The 21,240-nt window shown below is 42.9% G+C and overlaps 1 protein-coding gene across 4 annotated transcripts in view; it reads left to right on the top strand.

Annotated features, from left to right (window-relative positions):
- Window positions 1–21,240, top strand: part of LOC138677145 (uncharacterized) — a 163,702-nt gene that overhangs the window by 41,027 nt on the left and 101,435 nt on the right. For 3 of the 4 annotated variants that reach the window (XM_069767048.1, XM_069767051.1, XM_069767049.1), the window contains exon 3: window positions 20,139–20,265. In XM_069767048.1, coding sequence (XP_069623149.1) covers window positions 20,139–20,265 — 127 coding nt within the window. Of the gene's footprint in view, window positions 1–6,807; window positions 7,008–20,138; window positions 20,266–21,240 lie in introns of those variants that run through there. The other variant, XM_069767050.1, reaches the window with a different exon arrangement.

The raw sequence follows: 21,240 nt of genomic DNA, 5'->3' as shown, positions 1-21,240 counted from the left end.
CTCTCCTAAGTTTAAGCCTTGTTTCATTAGTCCGTATAAGATTTCTGAGGTTATCAATCCTGTGTCATTTCGTTTGGCCCTTCCTGCTTCTTTTGCCATCCATAATGTGTTCCATAGGTCGTTATTGCGGAGATACGTGGCGCCTGTGGTTCCATCCGTTGATCCTCCTGCCCCGGTGTTAGTTGAGGGGGAGTTGGAGTATGTGGTGGAGAAGATTTTGGATTCTCGTGTTTCGAGACGGAAACTCCAGTACCTGGTCAAGTGGAAGGGTTATGGTCAGGATGATAATTCCTGGGTTTTTGCCTCTGATGTTCATGCTGCCGATCTGGTTTGTGCCTTTCATTTGGCTCATCCTGGTCGGCCTGGGGGCTCTGGTGACCGTTCGGTGACCCCTCCTCAAGGGGGGGGGGTACTGTTGTGAATTCTGTTGTCGGGCTCCCTCCTGTGGTCATGAATGGTACTTCGGCTGGTTCTGTCCATGGACTTCCCCTGGTGGGTGTTTCTGAGTTTCACAGGTGACGAGGTTAATTCGTTAGCTGCTGCTCTATTTAACTCCACTTAAATCTTTGCTCCATGCCACCTGTCAATGTTCCAGTATTGGTCTGTTCACTCCTGGATCGTTCTTGTGACCTGTCTTCCCATCAGGAGCTAAGTTCCAGCTTGTATTTCTTTGGTTTGCTATTTTTCTGTCCAGCTTGCTATTTAATTTGTTGTCTTGCTTGCTGGAAGCTCTGGGACGCAGAGGGAGCGCCTCTGCACCGTGAGTCGGTGCGGAGGGTCTTTTTGCGCCCTCTGCGTGGTCTTTTTGTAGGTTTTTGTGCTGACCGCAAAGCAACCTTTCCTATCCTCGGTCTGTTCAGTAAGTCGGGCCTCACTTTGCTAAATCTATTTCATCTCTGTGTTTGTATTTTCATCTTTACTCACAGTCATTATATGTGGGGGGCTGCCTTTTCCTTTGGGGAATTTCTCTGAGGCAAGGTAGGCTTTATTTTTCTATCTTCAGGGCTAGCTAGTTTCTTAGGCTGTGCCGAGTTGCATAGGGAGTGTTAGGCGCAATCCACGGCTATTTCTAGTGTGTTTGATAGGTTTAGGGATTGCGGTCAGCAGAGTTCCCACGTCCCAGAGCTCGTCCTTATTATCAGAAACTATCAGGTCTTTCCGTGTGCTCTTAACCACCAGGTCCATTATTGTCCTGACCACTAGGTCATAACAACCGAGTACTCCACTGCCCTTGGGGGTGCTCCACAATGGCATGGAGTACTGACCATTAGATTTAGCTGTTATTAGATCATTAGGGACTTTTGTGAGGGCAGTTTCAGTAGAGTGTAAAGAGCAGAGTGTAGAGGGTCAAGAAGAGTTATCTTACAAATAGCGGATTAGACAGGAGTGGACCAAACTTTCCAGGAGTTTAGAGATAAAGGTAAGATTAGAGACAGGTCTATAGGTATCAGCACAGTTTTAGCCAAGGGGTGTTTTTTTTGAACAATGGATGTATGGTCGCATGTTTAAATGAGGAGGGAAATATACCAGATGAGAGAGATTGAATATTTTAGTTAGCTGAGTCATGGCAGCTGGGGAAATGGACTAGAGGAGATGTGAGGGAATAGGGTCACTGGTGCAAGTAGTAGGGCGAGAAGAAGCAAGGAGCTTGATCACTTCTTCTTCTGTGACTGGTTCAAAGACAGAGAGTGAGATAGATGCAGTAGGGGAAGGACAGTACATAATACAAGGGGATTGGGAGAAAATTTCCTGTTGATTATGTAAATGTTTTCTTTGAAATAATTTGCCAGTTCATCAGTGCTGAGGCCGGTGGTCAGGGCCTGTACTCTTGGATTGAGGAGGGAATGAAAAGTGTCAAAGAGATGTTTAGGATTGTTGGAAAGTGAGGTGATGAGGCTGTTTGGAGAGGTGAAGGCAGATTTGTATGTTTTAAGCATAAATTTATAATGGATAAAATATTCTGCAAGACTGAAGTTTCTTTACATTTCAAAAAACTGACCGTCACATCCAAACATAGACTAAGTGTGAACAGGTGCTGAACCTAGAGTCACTAACTCGTATACAGTCAAGTAAATAAGGCAGCACACTGCAGCGCTGAAACATGCAAACATGCAAACATGAAACATGAATATTGAACTGCATTACTGCACTAGAAATATGAAAAATTAGAGCGTTTAGCGCATAAAAATTACCAATTTTATGTGTACCTGGTAGCCACTTTAGGGCATCTCTCGTATACCAGGTCCTACACTTTCCTTTCCTCGCTGAGAATAAACGTCTCCATCTGAATGGGTACCTGTGAAACCTCTTCTTAGACTAAATTTCTCTCTCTCTGTGGAGGGGTAATGGACCTGCTGCGATTAAAACACCTGTGGCTAGGAGGCGGAGTGCTCGGTCAGAAGGCTAAAGAATACATTTAAAAAATACATTTCAAAAAACTAACCATCACATCCAAACATAGACTAAGTGTGAACAGGTGCTGAACCTAGAGTCACCAACTCGTATATGAAGTTTCTTTACAAACATTCGGTGCACCTGGAGCATCACTGTAGGAAACTTGTAGCATGTGCTGGGGTTAGCGCCATCTGTGCTGAGTTGTTCTATGTTTAGGCAGTGCAGCTTCATCCAGGATAAAAATAAAAAATAATCTTTATATTGCGCCAACATATTCCGCAGCGCTTTACAGTTTGCACACATTATCATCGCTGTCCCCAATGGGGCTCACAATCTAAATTCCCTATCAGTATGTCTTTGGAATGTGGGAGGAAACCGGAGAACATACAAACTCCTTACAGATGTTGTCCTTGGTGGGATTTGAACCCAGGACACCAGCGCTGCAAGGCTGCAGTGTTAACCTCTGAGCCACCATGTACTCTGCATTGTATCATTGTAATGTTTCAGTCCAAAGTCAAAATATGAGAGGAAGGAGATTGGGGCCAAAGCTGACTGCAAATTCTTCATAAGTTTCTGCGTGTTAATAGCACGTATATTTTAATAAGTGTGGAAAATGGGATGGTCCTGTATGGGGTGAAAGTTCTTAACAGAGAATGAAAGAAAGGTTTTTGTCAGATAGTGGGAGAGGGGAGTTAGTAAAATCATGAACTGAAAAGAGGCAGGAGAAGATCAGGTCCAGTGTATTTCTGACTTCATGTGTAGAAGAGTTAGTAAGCTGTGAAAGGCAGAAGGAGGAGGTTAGAGATAAAAGGTGAGTGTCACATGGGGAGAGGGGATCACTAATTGGGATGTTAAAATCCCCAATGATGAGGGTGGGTATGTTACAGGATAGAAAATTTGGAAGTAAGATGGCAAAGTGATCCAGGAACTGACAGGAGGAGCCTGGAGGGCATTACACAACCACCACTCGAAGGGCAAAGGGGCTGTAGAGTCTGACAGCGTGGACTTCAAAAGAAGGAAAGCTAACTGAGGGTACTTGGGGGTAACCTCAATAGTACATTTGATGATAGGAGCAGGCCAATACCTCCATCTTGTCTGCTCTCAGGTCTGAGGGTAGTTGAAAAATATAGGCCACCATATGTAAGCAGAAAGACTGGGCTGGGGGTGCCTTCCTTGCGCCGAGTCCGTGACTGTCGGGGCTGTCTCTCTTGTTGTCTGGGGTAAAACTTAAAAAACCAGACCAACCTTTGCACCTGGCAGCAGTGGACATGTCTGAGGATGAAAAGAAAAAGCATGCGTGAAAGCAGTTAGACTTGGCAGCAACAGACAGAGCGCAGCAGGGGAAGGTGAGTGTTCCGTCCTTCCAGCACCGTAGCAGTACAGACCAGCGCCTGTATATCCCTGCTGTCACTCACAGAGACTGTGAGCAGAGATGTGCCATTCATCCATTGGCCGCCGCAGAGCAAAAGTGCCAAACAGCCCAGGTCAGTGACTGCTGCACGTGTACCGCCTAAGAAGCACTGTGTGTGTGACCGTGAACTGTACCCTGACCTCCCTGTGCATATTTGTCAGGACACGTTGGGCCCCAACAGTGTTGTGGTCTGTTCCCCCCGAGAGCTAGCTCTGGAATAAGGATCACGCAGAGGACGACTTAGAATAACAACTGCACTCAGGACCCAGCTCAACATTATCTTCAGGACTACACCGGATCAACTCCGCACTGAGCCATCGCTTCTTTCATGGACTCTACAGTCTGGAAGTCGTCTGATTGGATAAGTGGCACCTAAGAACTTCTACTGCTATTGAAACCTGCATTACCCCAACCTGCATACCCTCTATTTCATATAAGCCCCATTACCCCTGCTGAACTGTTTATCTCCCTGCGTGGAGTACATACTTGTTAAAGTAAATATGTTAACCCTTGCTCTGTCTCCTGTCCGTCACTGCATCCCACAACCTGCTCACACATACGAAAGAGCAGCAGCTGTGGTGGTGTCTGAGTGCTGGATCCAGGTTTGAGTAAGAGCCAGAAGGTTAAGAGAATTTAAAAGAAAAAAGTCAAGAATGTAGGAGAGTTTATTACATGCTGAGTTTGTACCAGATTTGAATGTAATTTCTTATCCTTAAGATGGAGAATAACATCATGATTGCTGGGAATCCAACTGCTAGGACCGCCTCTGACCAGGAGAATTGGGGTTCAGAAGAGCTTCTTGTAAATGGAGCGATCATGTGCACCTGCATTCTATTCATTCTCAACGGGACCACTGGAGATTGCTGAGATGCTGCTCTTCGGCACGCTCATTAAAAATGAATGGAATGGAGGTGCATGTGAATGACCTCCACCCCATTCACACAAGATTCTTCAGAGCCCTGATTTTTGGGATCCATGGCGATCCCAGCTGTCAGACCACCAATCATCGGTAAGTGTAACTGCTTTAAACAATAGCTTAATCTGATTTTCTTTAATATGTTACAATGGAATTCTGTTGTACTTTCCTAGTCATTTTCTTGTTCTTTCTGAATATAAAAAGAAAAACAAACGGTGAGTGGAAAGTTCCTGTTGTACCCAAACTGATTCTGTCAACAGCATAGCTACACCTCGAATGACTTGTATTACGCTGTGATTAGATTGGGGGTTTCACTTGTGATTCTGCTAAAATTACTAGATATAAACTACATAAGATAAAAAGTGAAATATTTTGCTGTATAAAATAAACATCAGCGCACATACGGTACAGACCAAAAGTTTGGACACACCTTCTCATTTAAAGATTTTTCTGTATTTTCATGACTATGAAAATTGTACATTCACACTGAAGGCATCAAAACTATGAATTAACACATGTGGAATTATATACTTAACAAAAAATTGTGAAACAACTGAAATTATGTCTTATATTCTAGGTTCTTCAAAGTAGTCACCTTTTGCTTTGATGACTGCCTTGCACACTCTTGGCATTCCCTTAATGAGCTTCAAGAGGTAGCCACCGGAAATGGTCTTCCAACAATCTTGAAGGAGTTCCCAGAGATGCTTACCACTTGATGGCCCTCTGCGGTCCAGCTTACCCCAAACTATCTCGATTGGGTTCAGGTCGGGTGATTGTGGAGGCCAGGTCAGCTGGCGTAGCACCCCATAACTCTCCTTCTTGGTTAAATAGCCCTTACACAGCCTAGAGGTGTGTTTGGGGTCATTGTCCTGTTGAAAAATAAATGATGGTCCAACTAAACTCAAACCGGATGTAATGGCATGCCGCTGAAAGATGCTGTGGTAGCCATGCTGGTTCAGTATGCCTTCAATTTTGAATAAATCCCCAACAGTGTCACCAGCAAAGCCCCCCACACCATCACACCTCCTCCTCCATGCTTCACAGTGGGATCCAGGCATGTACAGTCCATCCGTTCACCTTTTCTGCTTCGCACAAAGACATAGTGGTTGGAACCAAACATCTCAAATTTGGACTCATCAGACCAAAGCACAGTTTTCCTCTGGTCTAATGTCCATTCCTTGTGTTCTTTAGCCCAAACAAGACTCTTCTGCTTGTTGCCTGTCCTTAGCAGTGGTTTCCTAGCAGCTATTTTACCATGAAGACCTGCTGCACAAAGTCTCCTCTTAACAGTTGTTGTAGAGATGTGTCTGCTGCTAGAACTCTGTGTCACATTGACCTGGTCTCCAATCTGAGCTACTGTTAACCTGTGATTTCTGAGGCTGGTGACTCAGATAAACTTATTCTCAGAAGCAGAGGTGACTCTTGGTCTTCCTTTCCTGGGGCGGTCCTCATGTGAGCCAGTTTCTTTGTTGCGCTTGATAGTTTTTGCAACTGCACTTGGTGACACTTTCAAAGTTTTCCCAATTTTTCGGACTGACTGACCTTCATTTCTTAAAGTAATGATGGCCACTCGTTTTTCTTTACTTAGCTGCTTTCTTCTTGCCATAATACAAATTCTAACAGTCTATTCAGTAGGACTATCAGCTGTGTATCCACCAGACTTCTGGTCAACACAACTGATGGTCCCAACCCCATTGATAAGGCAAGAAATCCCACTTATTAAACCTGACAGGGCACGCCTGTGAAGTGAAAACCATTTCCGGTGACTACCTCTTGAAGCTCATCAAGAGAATGCCAAGAGTGTGCAAAGCAGTCATCAAAGCAAAAGGTGGCTACTTTGAAGAACCTAGAATATAAGACATATTTTCAGTTGTTTCACCTTTTTTGTTAAGTATATAATTCCACATGTGTTAATTCATAGTTTTGATGCCTTCAGTGTGAATTTACAATTTTCATAGTCATGAAAATACAGAAAAATCTTTAAATGAGAAGGTGTGTCCAAACTTTTGGTCTGTACTGTATATATGATATTATATATATGTTTATGATAATATAGGTGAATCTAATGAAAATGTAGAGTCCCTGTGGATGGAGATAAGGGGAGGGGGAAAAAATAATAAATTACTGATAGTTTTTTTTATAAGTCTCCAAAAATATAGGAAGCAACAGAGAATATCCTCATAAAGCAAATAGATGAAGCTGCGACTCAAGGAGAAGTCATTATTATGGGGGACTTCAACTACCCTGAAATAGATTGGGGAATGGAAATTTGCAGTTCAAGAAAAGGTAATCGGTTTTGACAACTATGAGAGACAATTACCTTTCACAATTGGTTCAGGACCCAATAAGAAGGGGGGCACTGCTAGACCTAATATTAACCAACAGGCCAGACCACATATCAAATATAAGGGTTGGGGGTCACTTGGGGAATAGTGATCACAAAATAATAAGTTTTCATGTATACTTTAATAAGATGTGTAGTAGAGGGGTTACAAGGACACTAAACTTTAGGAGGGCAAATTTCACAAAGAAAATCGGAGACGTTTATTAGCATCCTGGATAGGACCTGTGCACAGTATATACAGTATGGGAATAAACATACTAGAAATAGGAGGAAACCAATATGGCTAAATAGAGCTGTAAGGGGCACAATAAGTGACAAAAAGAAAGCATTTAGAGAATTAAAGGAAGTAGGTAATGATGAGGCATTAAATAAATACAGAAAATTAAATAAAGTCTGTAAAAAGCAAATCAAGGCAGCTAAGATTGAGACAGAGAGACTCATTGCCAGAGAGTAAAATAATCCCAAAATATTTTTTAACTACGTAAATAGTAAGAAACTTAAAAATGATAGTGTTGGCCCCCTTAAAAATGGGATGAGGATGAGGAGAAAGCCAAAAAAAAGAGGAAAAAGAGGATGAGGAAAAAGCCAATATGCTAAATGAATTTTTTCATTAGTATTTACACAAGAAAATCCCATGGCAGACAATATGATGAGTGATAACAAAAATTCCCCATTAAGTGTCACCTGCTTAACACAGCAGGAAGTACATCGGCGTCTAAAAATCACTAAAATTGACAAATCTCCGGGCCCGGATGGGATACACCCCCGAGTACTGCAGGAATTAGGTACAGTAATTGGTAGACCATTATTTTTAATCTTTAAAGAGTCCATAATAACAAGGTCTGTACCACAGGACTGGCGTATAGCAAATGTGGTGCCAATATTCAAAAAGGGGACAAAAACTGAACTCTGTAATTATAGGCCAGTAAAGGTACCGTCACATTAAGCGACGCTGCAGCGATCTAGACAACGATCCCGATCGCTGCAGCGTCGCTGTGTGGTCGCTGGAGAGCTGGGCCGCGCTTAGTAATCCGATGTTTACCCTGGTTACCAGCGTAAGCGTAAAAAAAAACAAACACTACATACTTACATTCCGGCGTCTGTCCTCTCCAGCGCTCTGCTTCTCTGCACTAAGCGCCGGCCGGAAAGCAGAGCACAGTGGTGACGTCACCGCTGTGCTTTCCGGCCGCTGCGCTTACACAATGCAGAGAAGCACAGCGCCGGGGGACAGACGCCGGAATGTAAGTATGTAGTGTTTTTTTTTTTACGTTTACGCTGGTAACCAGGGTAAACATTGGGTTACTAAGCGCGGCCCTGCGCTTAGTAACCCGATGTTTACCCTGGTTACCAGTGAAGACATCACTGAATCGGCGTCACACACGCCCATTTAGCGATGTCTGCGGGAGGTCCAGCGACGAAATAAAGTTCTGGACTTTCTGCGCCGACCAACGATGGCACAGCAGGATCCTGATTGCTGCTGCCTGTCAAACTGAACGATATCGCTATCCAGGACGCTGCAACGTCACGGATCGCTAGCGATATCGTTCAGTGTGAAGGTACCTTTAGCTTAACCTCTACTGTGGGTAAAATCCTGGACGGCATTCTAAGGGATGTTATACTGGAGTATCTGAAGAGGAATAACCTCATGACCCAATACCAAGATGGGTTTACTAGGGACCGTTCCTGTCAGACTAATCTCATCAATTTCTATGAGGCGGTAAGTTCCAGATTGGACCAAGGGAACCCAGTGGACGTAGTGTATATGGACTTTTCAAAAGCTTTTGATATGGTGCCACACAAAAGGTTGATACATAAAGTGAGAATAATGGGTCTAGGGGAAAATATGTGTAAGTGGGTTAAGAGCTGGCTCAGGGATAGGAAACAAAGGGTGGTTATTAATGGAGCACACTCGGACTGGGTCGCGGTTAGCAGTGGGGTACCACAGGGGTCAGTATTGGGCCCTCTTCTTTTTAACATATTTATTAGTGACCTTGTTGGGGCATACTGAGTAGAAATTCAATATTTGCAGATGACACTAAACTTTGAAGGGTAATCAATACAGAGGAGGACAATTTTATATTACAGGATGATTTATGTAAACTAGAAGCTTGGGCTGATAAATGGCAAATGAGCTTTAATAGGGATAAATGTAAGGTCATGCACTTGGGTAGAAGTAATAAGATGTTTAACTATGTGCTTAATTCTAAAACTCTGGGCAAAACCATCAATGAAAAGACCTTGGAGTATGGGTGGATGACAAACTTATATTCAGTGGCCAGTGTCAGGCAGCTGCTACTAAGGCAAATAAAATAATGGGATGCATTAAAAGAGGCATAGATGCTCATGAGGAGAATATAATTTTACCTCTATACAAGTCACTAGTTCGACCACACTTAGAATACTGTGCACAGTTCTGGTCTCCGGTGTATAAGAAAGACATAGCTGAACTAGAGCGGGTGCAGAGAAGAGCGACCAAGGTTATTAGAGGACTGGGGGGTCTGCAATGCCAAGATAGGTTATTACACTTGGGGATATTTAGTTTGGAAAATTGAAGGCTAAGGGGTGATCTGATGTTAATGTATAAATATATGAGGGAACAGTACAAAGACCTTTCTGATGATCTTTTTAATCTTAGACCTGAGACAGGGACAAGGGGGCATCCTCTACGTCTGGAGGAAAGAAGGTTTAAGCATAATAACAGACGCAGATTCTTTACTGTAAGAGCAATGATACTATGGAACTCTCTGCCGTATGATGTTGTAATCAGTGATTCATTACTTAAATTTAAGAGGGGACTGGATACCTTTCTTGAAAAGTATAATGTTACAGGTTATATATACTAGATTCCTTGTTAGGGTGTTGATCCCGGGAACTAGTCTGATTGCCGTATGTGGAGTGGGGAAGGAATTTTTTTCCCCAATGAGGAGCTTACTCTTTGCCACATGGGTTATTTTTTTGCCTTCCTCTAGATAAACATGTTCGGGCATGTTAGGCTAGGCTATGGGTTGAACAAGAAGGACTTAAAGTCTTCCTTCAACCTTAATAACTATGTTACTATGTTACTATGTTACATGTACAGTCATAATCTAAAAGTAGAACCATACATATAAGATACTCTGAGAATTTTTTCTTCACTAATAACTATTGTTCCCACCCAAGCTCTTTTAGGATTATGCTACAAAATCAATGAAATAACAGAATAAAATTGTGATGAGTAAAAAGTATAAAACCAAATTCGACACCATCACAGCCATTTGAAATTCAATGGATACTGAGACAGTTGCATCCGCCTACAAGACAATGTTCTCACATGTCCATGGTCTAACACACTCGCTTATCTCATATACCACTCTCCATCAAAAAGTGGCTACATGCGAAACCTCATGTTGCTCATTGAGATATGATCAAGTAGAGTAATGGTCATGTGATTAGTCGGAAGCAATACATATAAGGTTTCAGCTAACCACTGACAGGAAAGACTTGCGTGCAAAGCCAATGGAGCACAAAACCACAGAACATCACAGATTAGGATACTAAACCAAGGTTCGGAGCTCACACCAAAAATACAAGAAGGACAAACATTGCATCTGATAAGGAAAGCATCACATGACAAACTTGTACAAGAGCCCTTTGCTGTTTATACATACTTGCTAACTTTTCTAGAGTATTCAGGCTTTAGATTAAATATGCATCTTTTCTGAAGTCACAACACTTGACCCTCATTCGATACTATTACATGCTGTTACCTTCCTTTCCATGCCTCTCTTAATTCAGAAACTTCTCTGAACTGTAGGTTTCCATGAAGTTTTGTGCAGGTTCAACAGAGCTCAGAAGATTTCATGATTCTTCCAGGCATCTGGGAAGTCTCTCCTTACTCAGGGAACCCCTCAGATGTCCCGTGAGAGCTTCCAAGTATGTGTTCATATCGGTTAATGTTTATGTAATTCAAATTGTTCAAGTGTGAAGCACAAGTCTGCAGACACTGCACACTGTTAGGATTCTTCAGTGCCGATGCCAGGAGTGGGGGGTCATGTGACTTTAAACCTTCAACAGTCCCAACGCCCATGCTTGGAAATACTCCACTTCTGCACCCAATCCTCATCAATCACACATTAACAGTTCCCATCGAACATATTGCATACATAGCCATCATCTTTTGTTTTGGCCAAAAGATTTTTTAAGCCACGAGCACGATAAAGTAGACTCTTTTGGCAGGGCCCCACTCTACTTTGGCCTATTAAAATTTTTTAAAATACCCAATACTTTTTTTAGGTATATTTTTCTTTAAAGGAATGTCTCACATACATTTTTTAAATTGACCACACCCCATTACCAAAATCTATATTATAAAACCACATAGTGACCGAATACTACCAAATACAAGGAAAAAAACGGCACCACACAATGACCAGACCACATATTTCCACCACATAGTGACTGAATTATACTGCAAACAAGGAGCAAAAACCATCACACCATGGCCAGACCACATATTACTACCTCATAGTGACAGAATAATACCACATACAAGGAACAAATAACACTACTACATGACTAGATCACATATTACCATCACCACATAGTGACAAAAATAATACCAGATAGAAAGGGAGAAATATGGCCACACTGTGACCAGAACACATATTACCACCATATAGAGAGTGAATAATACCACATATAAGAGACAAATATCATCACACCACGACCAGACCACATATTATCACCACATACTGACCAATTTATACCACATAAAAAGAACAAGTAGCACCACACCATGATAAGACCACATATTACCACCATATAGTGACCACATACTACAATACAGATCATTATTAAAAAAACACAATACTAATATTGCCAGTTTTGCCATTATACATAGCAGCTCTGTCCTTAGTATACAGTGCATTGTGTAAGTGTACAGGTAATACAAGGACTCACCAGTGACATTATACACTGGGGCTCTGTAAATGATGTCAGTGTACAGGTAATACAAGGACTCACCAGTGACGTTATACACTGGAGCTCTGTATATAGTATACAGTATATAGTGTCAGTGTGCAGGCAATACAGAGATCACCAGTGACATTATATACTGGAGCTCTGTATATAGTGTCAGTGTACAAGTAACACATTGACTCACCAGTGCTATTAAACACAGGAACTCTGCATATAGTGTAAATGTACAGGTAATACAGGGATCACCAATGATCATATACACTGGAGCTATTTATATTATCTGTAGTGTACAAGTAATACAGTGATCACCAGTGACAGTATATACAGGAGCTCTGTATTTATTCTATAGCGTACAGGTAATACAGAGATCACCAAGGCCATTATACACAGGAGCTTAGTACATAGTATACAGTGTATAGTGTGAATGTACGGGTAACATACGGACTCACCAATGACGTCTCTATTTGAAGTCCTTCATCTTTGTTTTTCTTCTTCATCCAGCTAAGACTGTCACACCATGACCAGGCCACATATTACCACCAAATAGTGACCTAATACTGCAATACTGATCTTTAATAGACAAACACAATACTAATATTACCATAAGTGCCAATATACATAGTAGCTCTGTACGTAGTATAGAGTGTATAGTGTAAGTGTATATGTAATACATGGACTCCTCAGTGACATTATACGCAGGAGCTCTGTACATAGTATACAATATATAGTGTAAGTGTCCAGGCAATACAGAGATTAGATGTACATGAATATAGAATAGTAATTGGTCATCATCATTATTGGAACTTCCTATCTCCCTTAAATTGATGCACATGATGTAGAAGAAAATTCATTAAGCCAAGCACCTTCTTCCAAAGTGCAGGAATCCAGTTTTGATATTCATGTAACCATTGCAAGTTCTTTTGGCGATAGTCAAGGCTCCCCATGGATGCTCTGATCGGTCTATGGCACATCTCCATACACAGCAAGCAGTGACACTCTATTGGAACTTTTCTTTTATAGACAGCAGTAATTTTTAAGCCATTTATTACATAGTAACATAATAACATAGTTAGTAAGGCCGAAAAAAGACATTTGTCCATCCAGTTCAGCCTATATTCCATCATAATAAATCCCCAGATCTACGTCCTTCTACAGAACCTAATAATTGTATGATACAATATTGTTCTGCTCCAGGAAGACATCCAGGCCTCTCTTGAACCCCTCGACTGAGTTCGCCATCACCACCTCCTCAGGCAAGCAATTCCAGATTCTCACTGCCCTAACAGTAAAGAATCCTCTTCTATGTTGGTGGAAAAACCTTCTCTCCTCCAGACGCAAAGAATGCCCCCTTGTGCCCGTCACCTTCCTTGGTATAAACAGATCCTCAGCGAGATATTTGTATTGTCCCCTTATATACTTATACATGGTTATTAGATTGCCCCTCAGTCGTCTTTTTTCTAGACTAAATAATCCTAATTTCGCTAATCTATCTGGGTATTGTAGTTCTCCCATCCCCTTTATTAATTTTGTTGCCCTCCTTTGTACTCTCTCTAGTTCCATTATATCCTTCCTGAGCACCGGTGCCCAAAACTGGACACAGTACTCCATGTGCGGTCTAACTAGGGATTTGTACAGAGGCAGTATAATGCTCTCATCATGTGTATCCAGACCTCTTTTAATGCACCCCATGATCCTGTTTGCCTTGGCAGCTGCTGCCTGGCACTGGCTGCTCCAGGTAAGTTTATCATTAACTAGGATCCCCAAGTCCTTCTCCCTGTCAGATTTACCCAGTGGTTTCCCATTCAGTGTGTAATGGTGATATTGATTCCTTCTTCCCATGTGTATAACCTTACATTTATCATTGTTAAACCTCATCTGCCACCTTTCAGCCCAAGTTTCCAACTTATCCAGATCCATCTGTAGCAGAATACTACCTTCTCTTGTATTAACTGCTTTACATAGTTTTGTATCATCTGCAAATATCGATATTTTACTGTGTAAACCTTCTACCAGATCATTAATGAATATGTTGAAGAGAACAGGTCCCAATACTGACCCCTGCGGTACCCCACTGGTCACAGCGACCCAGTTAGAGACTATACCATTTATAACCACCCTCTGCTTTCTATCACTAAGCCAGTTACTAACCCATTTACACACATTTTCCCCCAGACCAAGCATTCTCATTTTGTGTACCAACCTCTTGTGCGGCACGGTATCAAACGCTTTGGAAAAATCGAGATATACCACATCCAATAATCATTTTTGTGTGAGTGGATCACATGGATGCCCCACAACCATCAATGAACCTTGGGCACTCGTGATCAGTTGTCCTTCCTTGGACCATTTTTAAAGAGTATTGACCACTGCAATCTAAGGACATCTCACAAGAGCTCCTATTTTGCACATCCATCACAATTTGGTCCCTGACAGTCATTTACATAGTAACATAGTAACATAGTTAGTAAGGGTGAAAAAAGACATTTGTCCATCCAGTTCAGCCTATATTCCATCATAATAAATCCCCAGATCTACGTCCTTCTACAGAACCTAATTGTATGATACAATATTGTTCTGCTCCAGGAAGACATCCAGGCCTCTCTTGAACCCCTCCAGGTTCGCCATCACCACCTCCTCAGGCAAGCAATTCCAGATTCTCACTGCCCTAACAGTAAAGAATCCTCTTCTATGTTGGTGGAAAAACCTTCTCTCCTCCAGACGCAAAGAATGCCCCCTTGTGCCCGTCACCTTCCTTGGTATAAACAGATCCTCAGCGAGATATTTGTATTGTCCCCTTATATACTTATACATGGTTATTAGATCGCCCCTCAGTCATCTTTTTTCTAGACTAAATAATCCTAATTTCGCTAATCTATCTGGGTATTGTAGTTCTCCCATCCCCTTTATTAATTTTGTTGCCCTCCTTTGTACTCTCTCTAGTTCCATTATATCCTTCCTGAGCACCGGTGCCCAAAACTGGACACAGTACTCCATGTGCGGTCTAACTAGGGATTTGTACAGAGGCAGTATAATGCTCTCATCATGTGTATCCAGACCTCTTTTAATGCACCCCATGATCCTGTTTGCCTTGGCAGCTGCTGCCTGGCACTGGCTGCTCCAGGTAAGTTTATCATTAACTAGGATCCCCAAGTCCTTCTCCCTGTCAGATTTACCCAGTGGTTTCCCATTCAGTGTGTAATGGTGACATTGATTCCTTCTTTCCTTCTTCCCATGTGTATAACCTTACATTTATCATTGTTAAACCTCATCTGCCACCTTTCAGCCCAAGTTTCCAACTTATCCAGATCCATCTGTAGCAGAATACTATCTTCTCTTGTATTAACTGCTTTACATAGTTTTGTATCATCTGCAAATATCGATATTTTTATCCTTTCTGTTGATATAGTAGAAAAAAGATTTGTGTTACCACCTTCACCTGACTGTGGCTTCAATGTTATGGTTGTTAAATTATTATACTGGTGTGTTCTAATGCGGCATTAGGACTTTTAGTATTTTTCATGCTTTAGGGCTGAGGTGTGGTGTAAATGTTACCTCTACTAACTATAGTTAAAGGGAACCTGTCACCTGAATTTGGCGGGATCGGTTTTTGGTCATATGGGCGGAGTTTTTGGGTGTTTGATTCACCCTTTCTTAACCCGCTGGCTGCATGCTGGCCGCAATATTGGATTGAAGTTCATTCTCTGTCCTCCGTAATACACACCTGCGCAAGGCAGCCAGTGGGTAATGACCACAGCCTCTGACCCCTGGTGATGCTTCATTTCAAGGATGGGGCCAGGGCTGTGACAATGACCACAGCCTCTGACCCCTGATGATGTTTCATTTCATGGAGGGGCAAGGGCTGTGACAATGACCACAGCCTCTGCCCCATCATGATGCTTCATTTCAAGGAGGGGGCCAGGGCTGTGACAATGACCATAGCCTCTGCCCCTGATGATGTTTCATTTCAAGGAGGGAGCCGGGGCTGTGACAATGACCGCAGCCTCTGACCCCTGATGATGTTTCATTTCAAGGAGGGAGCCGGGGCTGTGACAATGACCACAGCCTCTGACCCCTGATGACGCTTCATTTCAAGGAAGGGGCCGGGGCTGTGACAAAGACCACAGCCTCTGACCCCTGATGACGCTTCATTTCAGGGAGGAGGCTGGCACTGTGACAATGACTGCAGCCTCTGCCCCCTTATGACGCTTCATTTCAAGGAGGAAGCAGGGGCTGTGACAATGACCACAGCCTCTGACCCTTGATGACGCTTCATTTCAGTGGGGGTTGGAGCTGTGACAATGACCACAGCCACTGACCTCTGGGGATGCTTCATTTCAAGGAGGGAGCCGGGGCTGTGACAATGACCACAGCCTCTGACCCCTGATGATGTTTCATTTCAGGGAGAGGGCAGGGCTGTGACAATAACTACAGCCTATGTGTCCTGGTGATGCTTCATTTCAGGGTGAGGTAGGGGCTGTGACATTGACCACAGCCTTTGATCCCTGATGAATAGGGTTGAGCGACTTTTCATTTTTTCAGGTCGAGTCAGGTTTCGTGAAACCCGACTTTCTGAAAAGTAAGGTCAAGTGAAATCGGCCGATCTTATTGAAAAGTCGGGGTCAGGGATCGGCCGAAACACGAAACCCAATGAAAAGTCAATGGGAATTTTTTTAAAATATATTTACAGCAGCGCGATATAGCAGAAAAGCCGGTAATTCAATTGCCGGCTTTTCATTTCTCCTGCCTAAATCCGACATGATATGAGACATGGTTTGCATACAGTAAACCATGTGATATCCCCTTTTTTTTGCATATTACACACTACTAATGTTAGTAGTGTGTATGTGCAAAATTTCGGTGCTCTAGCTATTAAATTTAAGGGTTAAATCGCAATTTTCTCCGCCAGAGTAGTAAAGCCAGTGACTGAGGGCAGGTATTAATAGCCTGGAGAGGGTCCATGGTTATTGCCCCCCCCCTGGCTAAAAACATCTGCCCCTAGCCACCCCAGAAAAGGCACATCTGGAAGATGCGCCTATTCTAGCACTTGGCCACTCTCTTCCCATTCCCGTGTAGCGGTGGGATATGGGGTAATGAAGGGTTAATGCCACCTTGCTATTGTAAGGTGACATTAAGCCAGATTAATAATGGAGAGGCGTCAATTTTGACACCTATCCATTATTAATCCAATTGTATGAAAGGATTAAAAAAACACACACACATTATTAAAAAGTATTTTAATGAAATAAACACACGGGTTGTTTTAATATTTTATTGCTCTCTCAATCCACCTGAAGACCCTCGTTCTGTAACAAATTAAAAATAATAAACCAACAATATACATACCTTCCGTTGATCTGTAATGTCCCACGCTGTAAATCCATCTGAAGGGGTTAAAATATTTTACAGGCAGGAGCTCTGCTAATGCAGCTGTGCTCGTGGCTGTAAAACCCCAGGAAATGAAGGTAATGTAGGTCAATGACCTGTAGTTGCCTTCATTTGCGGTGATGCGCCCTCTGCTGGATATCATAGTAACATAGTAACATAGTAACATAGTTAGTAAGGCCGAAAAAAGACATTTGTCCATCCAGTTCAGCCTATATTCCATCATAATAAATACCCAGATCTACGTCCTTCTACAGAACCTAATAATTGTATGATACAATATTGTTCTGCTCCAGGAAGACATCCAGGCCTCTCTTGAACCCCTCGACTGAGTTCGCCATCACCACCTCCTCAGGCAAGCAATTCCAGATTCTCACTGCCCTAACAGTAAAGAATCCTCTTCTATGTTGGTGGAAAAACCTTCTCTCCTCCAGACGCAAAGAATGCCCCCTTGTGTCCGTCACCTTCCTTGGTATAAACAGATCCTCAGCGAGATATTTGTATTGTCCCCTTATATACTTATCCTCATATGAACTCGAGACTGGGAGCTTTCCAGGAAAGTTCCCACGCTCGAGGTCATTTGAGGACATCCAGCAGAGGGTGCATCACCGGGACTATAAGTCGGCGACTTTTGAAAATTGCCGATCTCTTTTGCTCAAACCTACTGATGAATCTTCATTTCAAGGAGGGGGCCGGGGCTGTGAAAATGACCACAGCCTCTTCCCCCTGGTGATGCTTCATTTCAGGGTGAGGTAGGGGCTGTGACATTGACCACAGCCACTGCCCCTTGGTGAGGCGTCATTTCAGGGTGAGGTAGGGGCTGTGACATTGACCACAGCCTCTGCACCCTGGTGACGCTTCATTTCAGGGTGAAGTTGGGGCTGTGACATTGACCACAGTCTCTGCCCCCTGGTGATGCTTCATTTCAAGAAGGGGGCTGAGGCTGTGACAATGACCGCAGCCTATGCCCCCTGCTCTGATGATGCTATGTTTGAGTATTCCAGCATCCACTGGAAGTAGAGAAAAAAAATACGAAGGCAGTTAGATAATGTAGTTAGGGAACGGTAGGGAATTTTAAAGCACATATTTTAGAAAATAGCTTAGATTGTGGGACTGAATAGATCAAGAAATAATCCTTTGACTTCAGACCACCTCTTCAATGTCCCTTACTTAGAAAAACTGTCTGCTCCTTTCAGCCTCGGTTTCTGTACACCAGGCTCCCCCTACAAGGGTTACGCAACAAATCCACAAAATATGCAAGGCCAACAATTTAACCTGTGGATTTAGGGTCCCCATAAAAAATTGGGTAAAATCTGCATAAAAAAGCTGAGTCTCCTCAACAGAAAATGACACTCTGCAGATTACAAAAACGCACTTGTGGCACCCCAGGAGTTCAGGTACCACAGTAGTACTGCCTTCCTCTCAGGGAGGGTAGTGATATGCCTTGAGACAAGAGGAATTCCTTTGGCAGGTAAAATCCCACACACAACACCTTCTAAATCCAGTCCAAGAGGGGAGCTCAAAACCGTTTTAGGGGAACTTCCCTAATATCCAGCCTGGTCTGGAGGAGGAGCTAGACAGTTGGTCCCAGGAGACCAGTGAGAGCAGTGTAGTCTAGAGCAGACAGTGAAGGGAAAGGAGCAGAGGAGAGATTTTTAGGGCTCAAGGAGGCTGCTATTGGGCCTCTGAGGAGCCGGATCACGGAGACTGGGTACCTGAAGCCCGAGGCTGTGGGGAGCTGCAAGCCCACAGCAGAAACGGAGGGCATAGATCTCTACATATACTGCCCGCATTAAGCCTGTGGTACAGCAGCATTCTGGAGCCTGTAGTCACCATGTGGAGACCCCAGAAGGAATGGCTCAAGCTGCCTATCATACATGCACTGTCCCAGGACAGAAAGAGGACCAGGACCTTGTTAGGATACCTAAGGCAGCAAAGAACTTATAGCGAGCGCAAAGTGGAAGGCTCCCAACCTGACTTGCCAAAGGGATTTCACTTGTTTCCCGGCTGCCTGGACTCCTTGTGTACCTCTTGCCGGTACCCTGGACTGAGGCCTGCTACATCTTCAGTAAACCAGGTAAAGACTGCAACGCTGTGTCCTTTACTCATTCACCAGCACACCATCATCGCCACACACCTTGGGAGCCCTGGGGACTTCGCTTCACCTGTGGGAAGTGTCACCATCACTCCTGCATCAACATCCCCCAGAGGACCCCTTTAAAGAAGCGTCGGTCACCCTGACCAAAAACCACAGGTGGCGTCATGACAATAGACTTTCACCATATCCCTTAAAAGACCGTTCCCTTTTTACAGTGATTCCCAGGGCAACGGACGGGTCGCAGCCACCGTGACATCCCCTTTAAGAGCGAAAGAGCGACCGGACCCGGTACAGAATACCCCACTGCCCTGGTGGGTGACTCACATTAAAAGCCAAATTCTGTATTGAATCCACATCGCTTGAAAAAAATAAAAAGCAAACAGTATTTGATGAGGTTAAGATAAAACTCATCCACTTTGCTGCTACTCTTTCCACATCAGATGCAGCTGTGTTGTCTGACAATGTGATCTTCAAAACTTATTCAGCATCTGAGAAAAAAAAATCTCATGGAGCTTTCTTTGGAGCAATTGATGGCACAACCCATGGTATGAAATGTCCCTGTCACAAACTCAAACATTGACTGTGATGATGTATATCGATTCTGTGTGCGGACCCTTCACCATTATTCTCTATTTAGGTTCCAAGTTAAAGGAGAGTTTGTCCTGTTTCCTGAACTATACAGAAAGTATTGTAACCTGCTCATGGTCAGAAAGCCAAAGTTCTCGACAACTGGTGAATATGAGCTTAGCAGAAATAAATCAAAGGTAAATCATTTCCTTTACTGGCTTTAATTACTATGTGTTGTCCTTAACCCCTTTACCCCCAAGGGTGGTTTGCACGTTAATGACCGGGCCAATTTTTACAATTCTGACCACTGTCCATTTATGAGGTTATAACTCTGGAACGCTTCAACGGATCCCAGTGATTCTGACATTGTTTTCTCGAGACATTTTGTACTTCATGATAGTGGTAAAAATTCTTTGATATTACCTGCGTTTATTTGTGAAAAAAAATGGAAATTTGGCGAAAGTTTTGATAATTCCGCAATTTTCCAACTTTGAATTTTTATGCCCTTAAATAACAGAAATACAGTATGTCACACAAAATACTTAATAAGTAACATTTCCCACATGTCTACTTTACATCAACACAATTTTGGAACCAAATTTTTTTTTTGTTAGGGAGTTATAAGGGTGAAAAGTTGACCAGCAATTTCTCATTTTTACAACACCATTTGAAGTCACTTTGAGGGGTCTATATAATAGAAAATACCCAAGTGTTACACCATTCTAAAAACTGCACCCCTCAAGGTGCTCAAAACTACATTCAAAAAGTTTATTAACCCTTCAGGTGTTTCACAGTAATTTTTGGAATGTTTAAAAAAAAATGAACCTTTAACTTTTTTTCACTAAAAATGTATTTAGCTCCAATTTGTTTTATATTACCAAGGGTAACAGGAGAAGTAAACCCCAAAAGTTGTTGTAAAATTTATTCTGAGTATGCTGATACCCCATATGTGGGGAAAAACCACTGTTTGGGCGCATGGCAGAGCTCAGAAGGGAAGGAGCGCCGTTTGACTTTTCAATGCAAAATTGACTGGAATTGAGATGGGACACCATGTCACATTTGGAGAGCCCCTGATGTGCCTAAACATTAAACCCCCACAAGTGACACCATTTTGGAAAGTAGACCCCCTAAGGAACTTACCTAGATGTGTGATGAGCACTTTGAACCCCCAA

Source organism: Ranitomeya imitator, chromosome 4 (genome assembly GCF_032444005.1).
Source record: "Ranitomeya imitator isolate aRanImi1 chromosome 4, aRanImi1.pri, whole genome shotgun sequence".
Lineage (NCBI taxonomy): Eukaryota > Metazoa > Chordata > Amphibia > Anura > Dendrobatidae > Ranitomeya > Ranitomeya imitator.
This window is presented reverse-complemented; position numbering and strand designations above follow the sequence as displayed.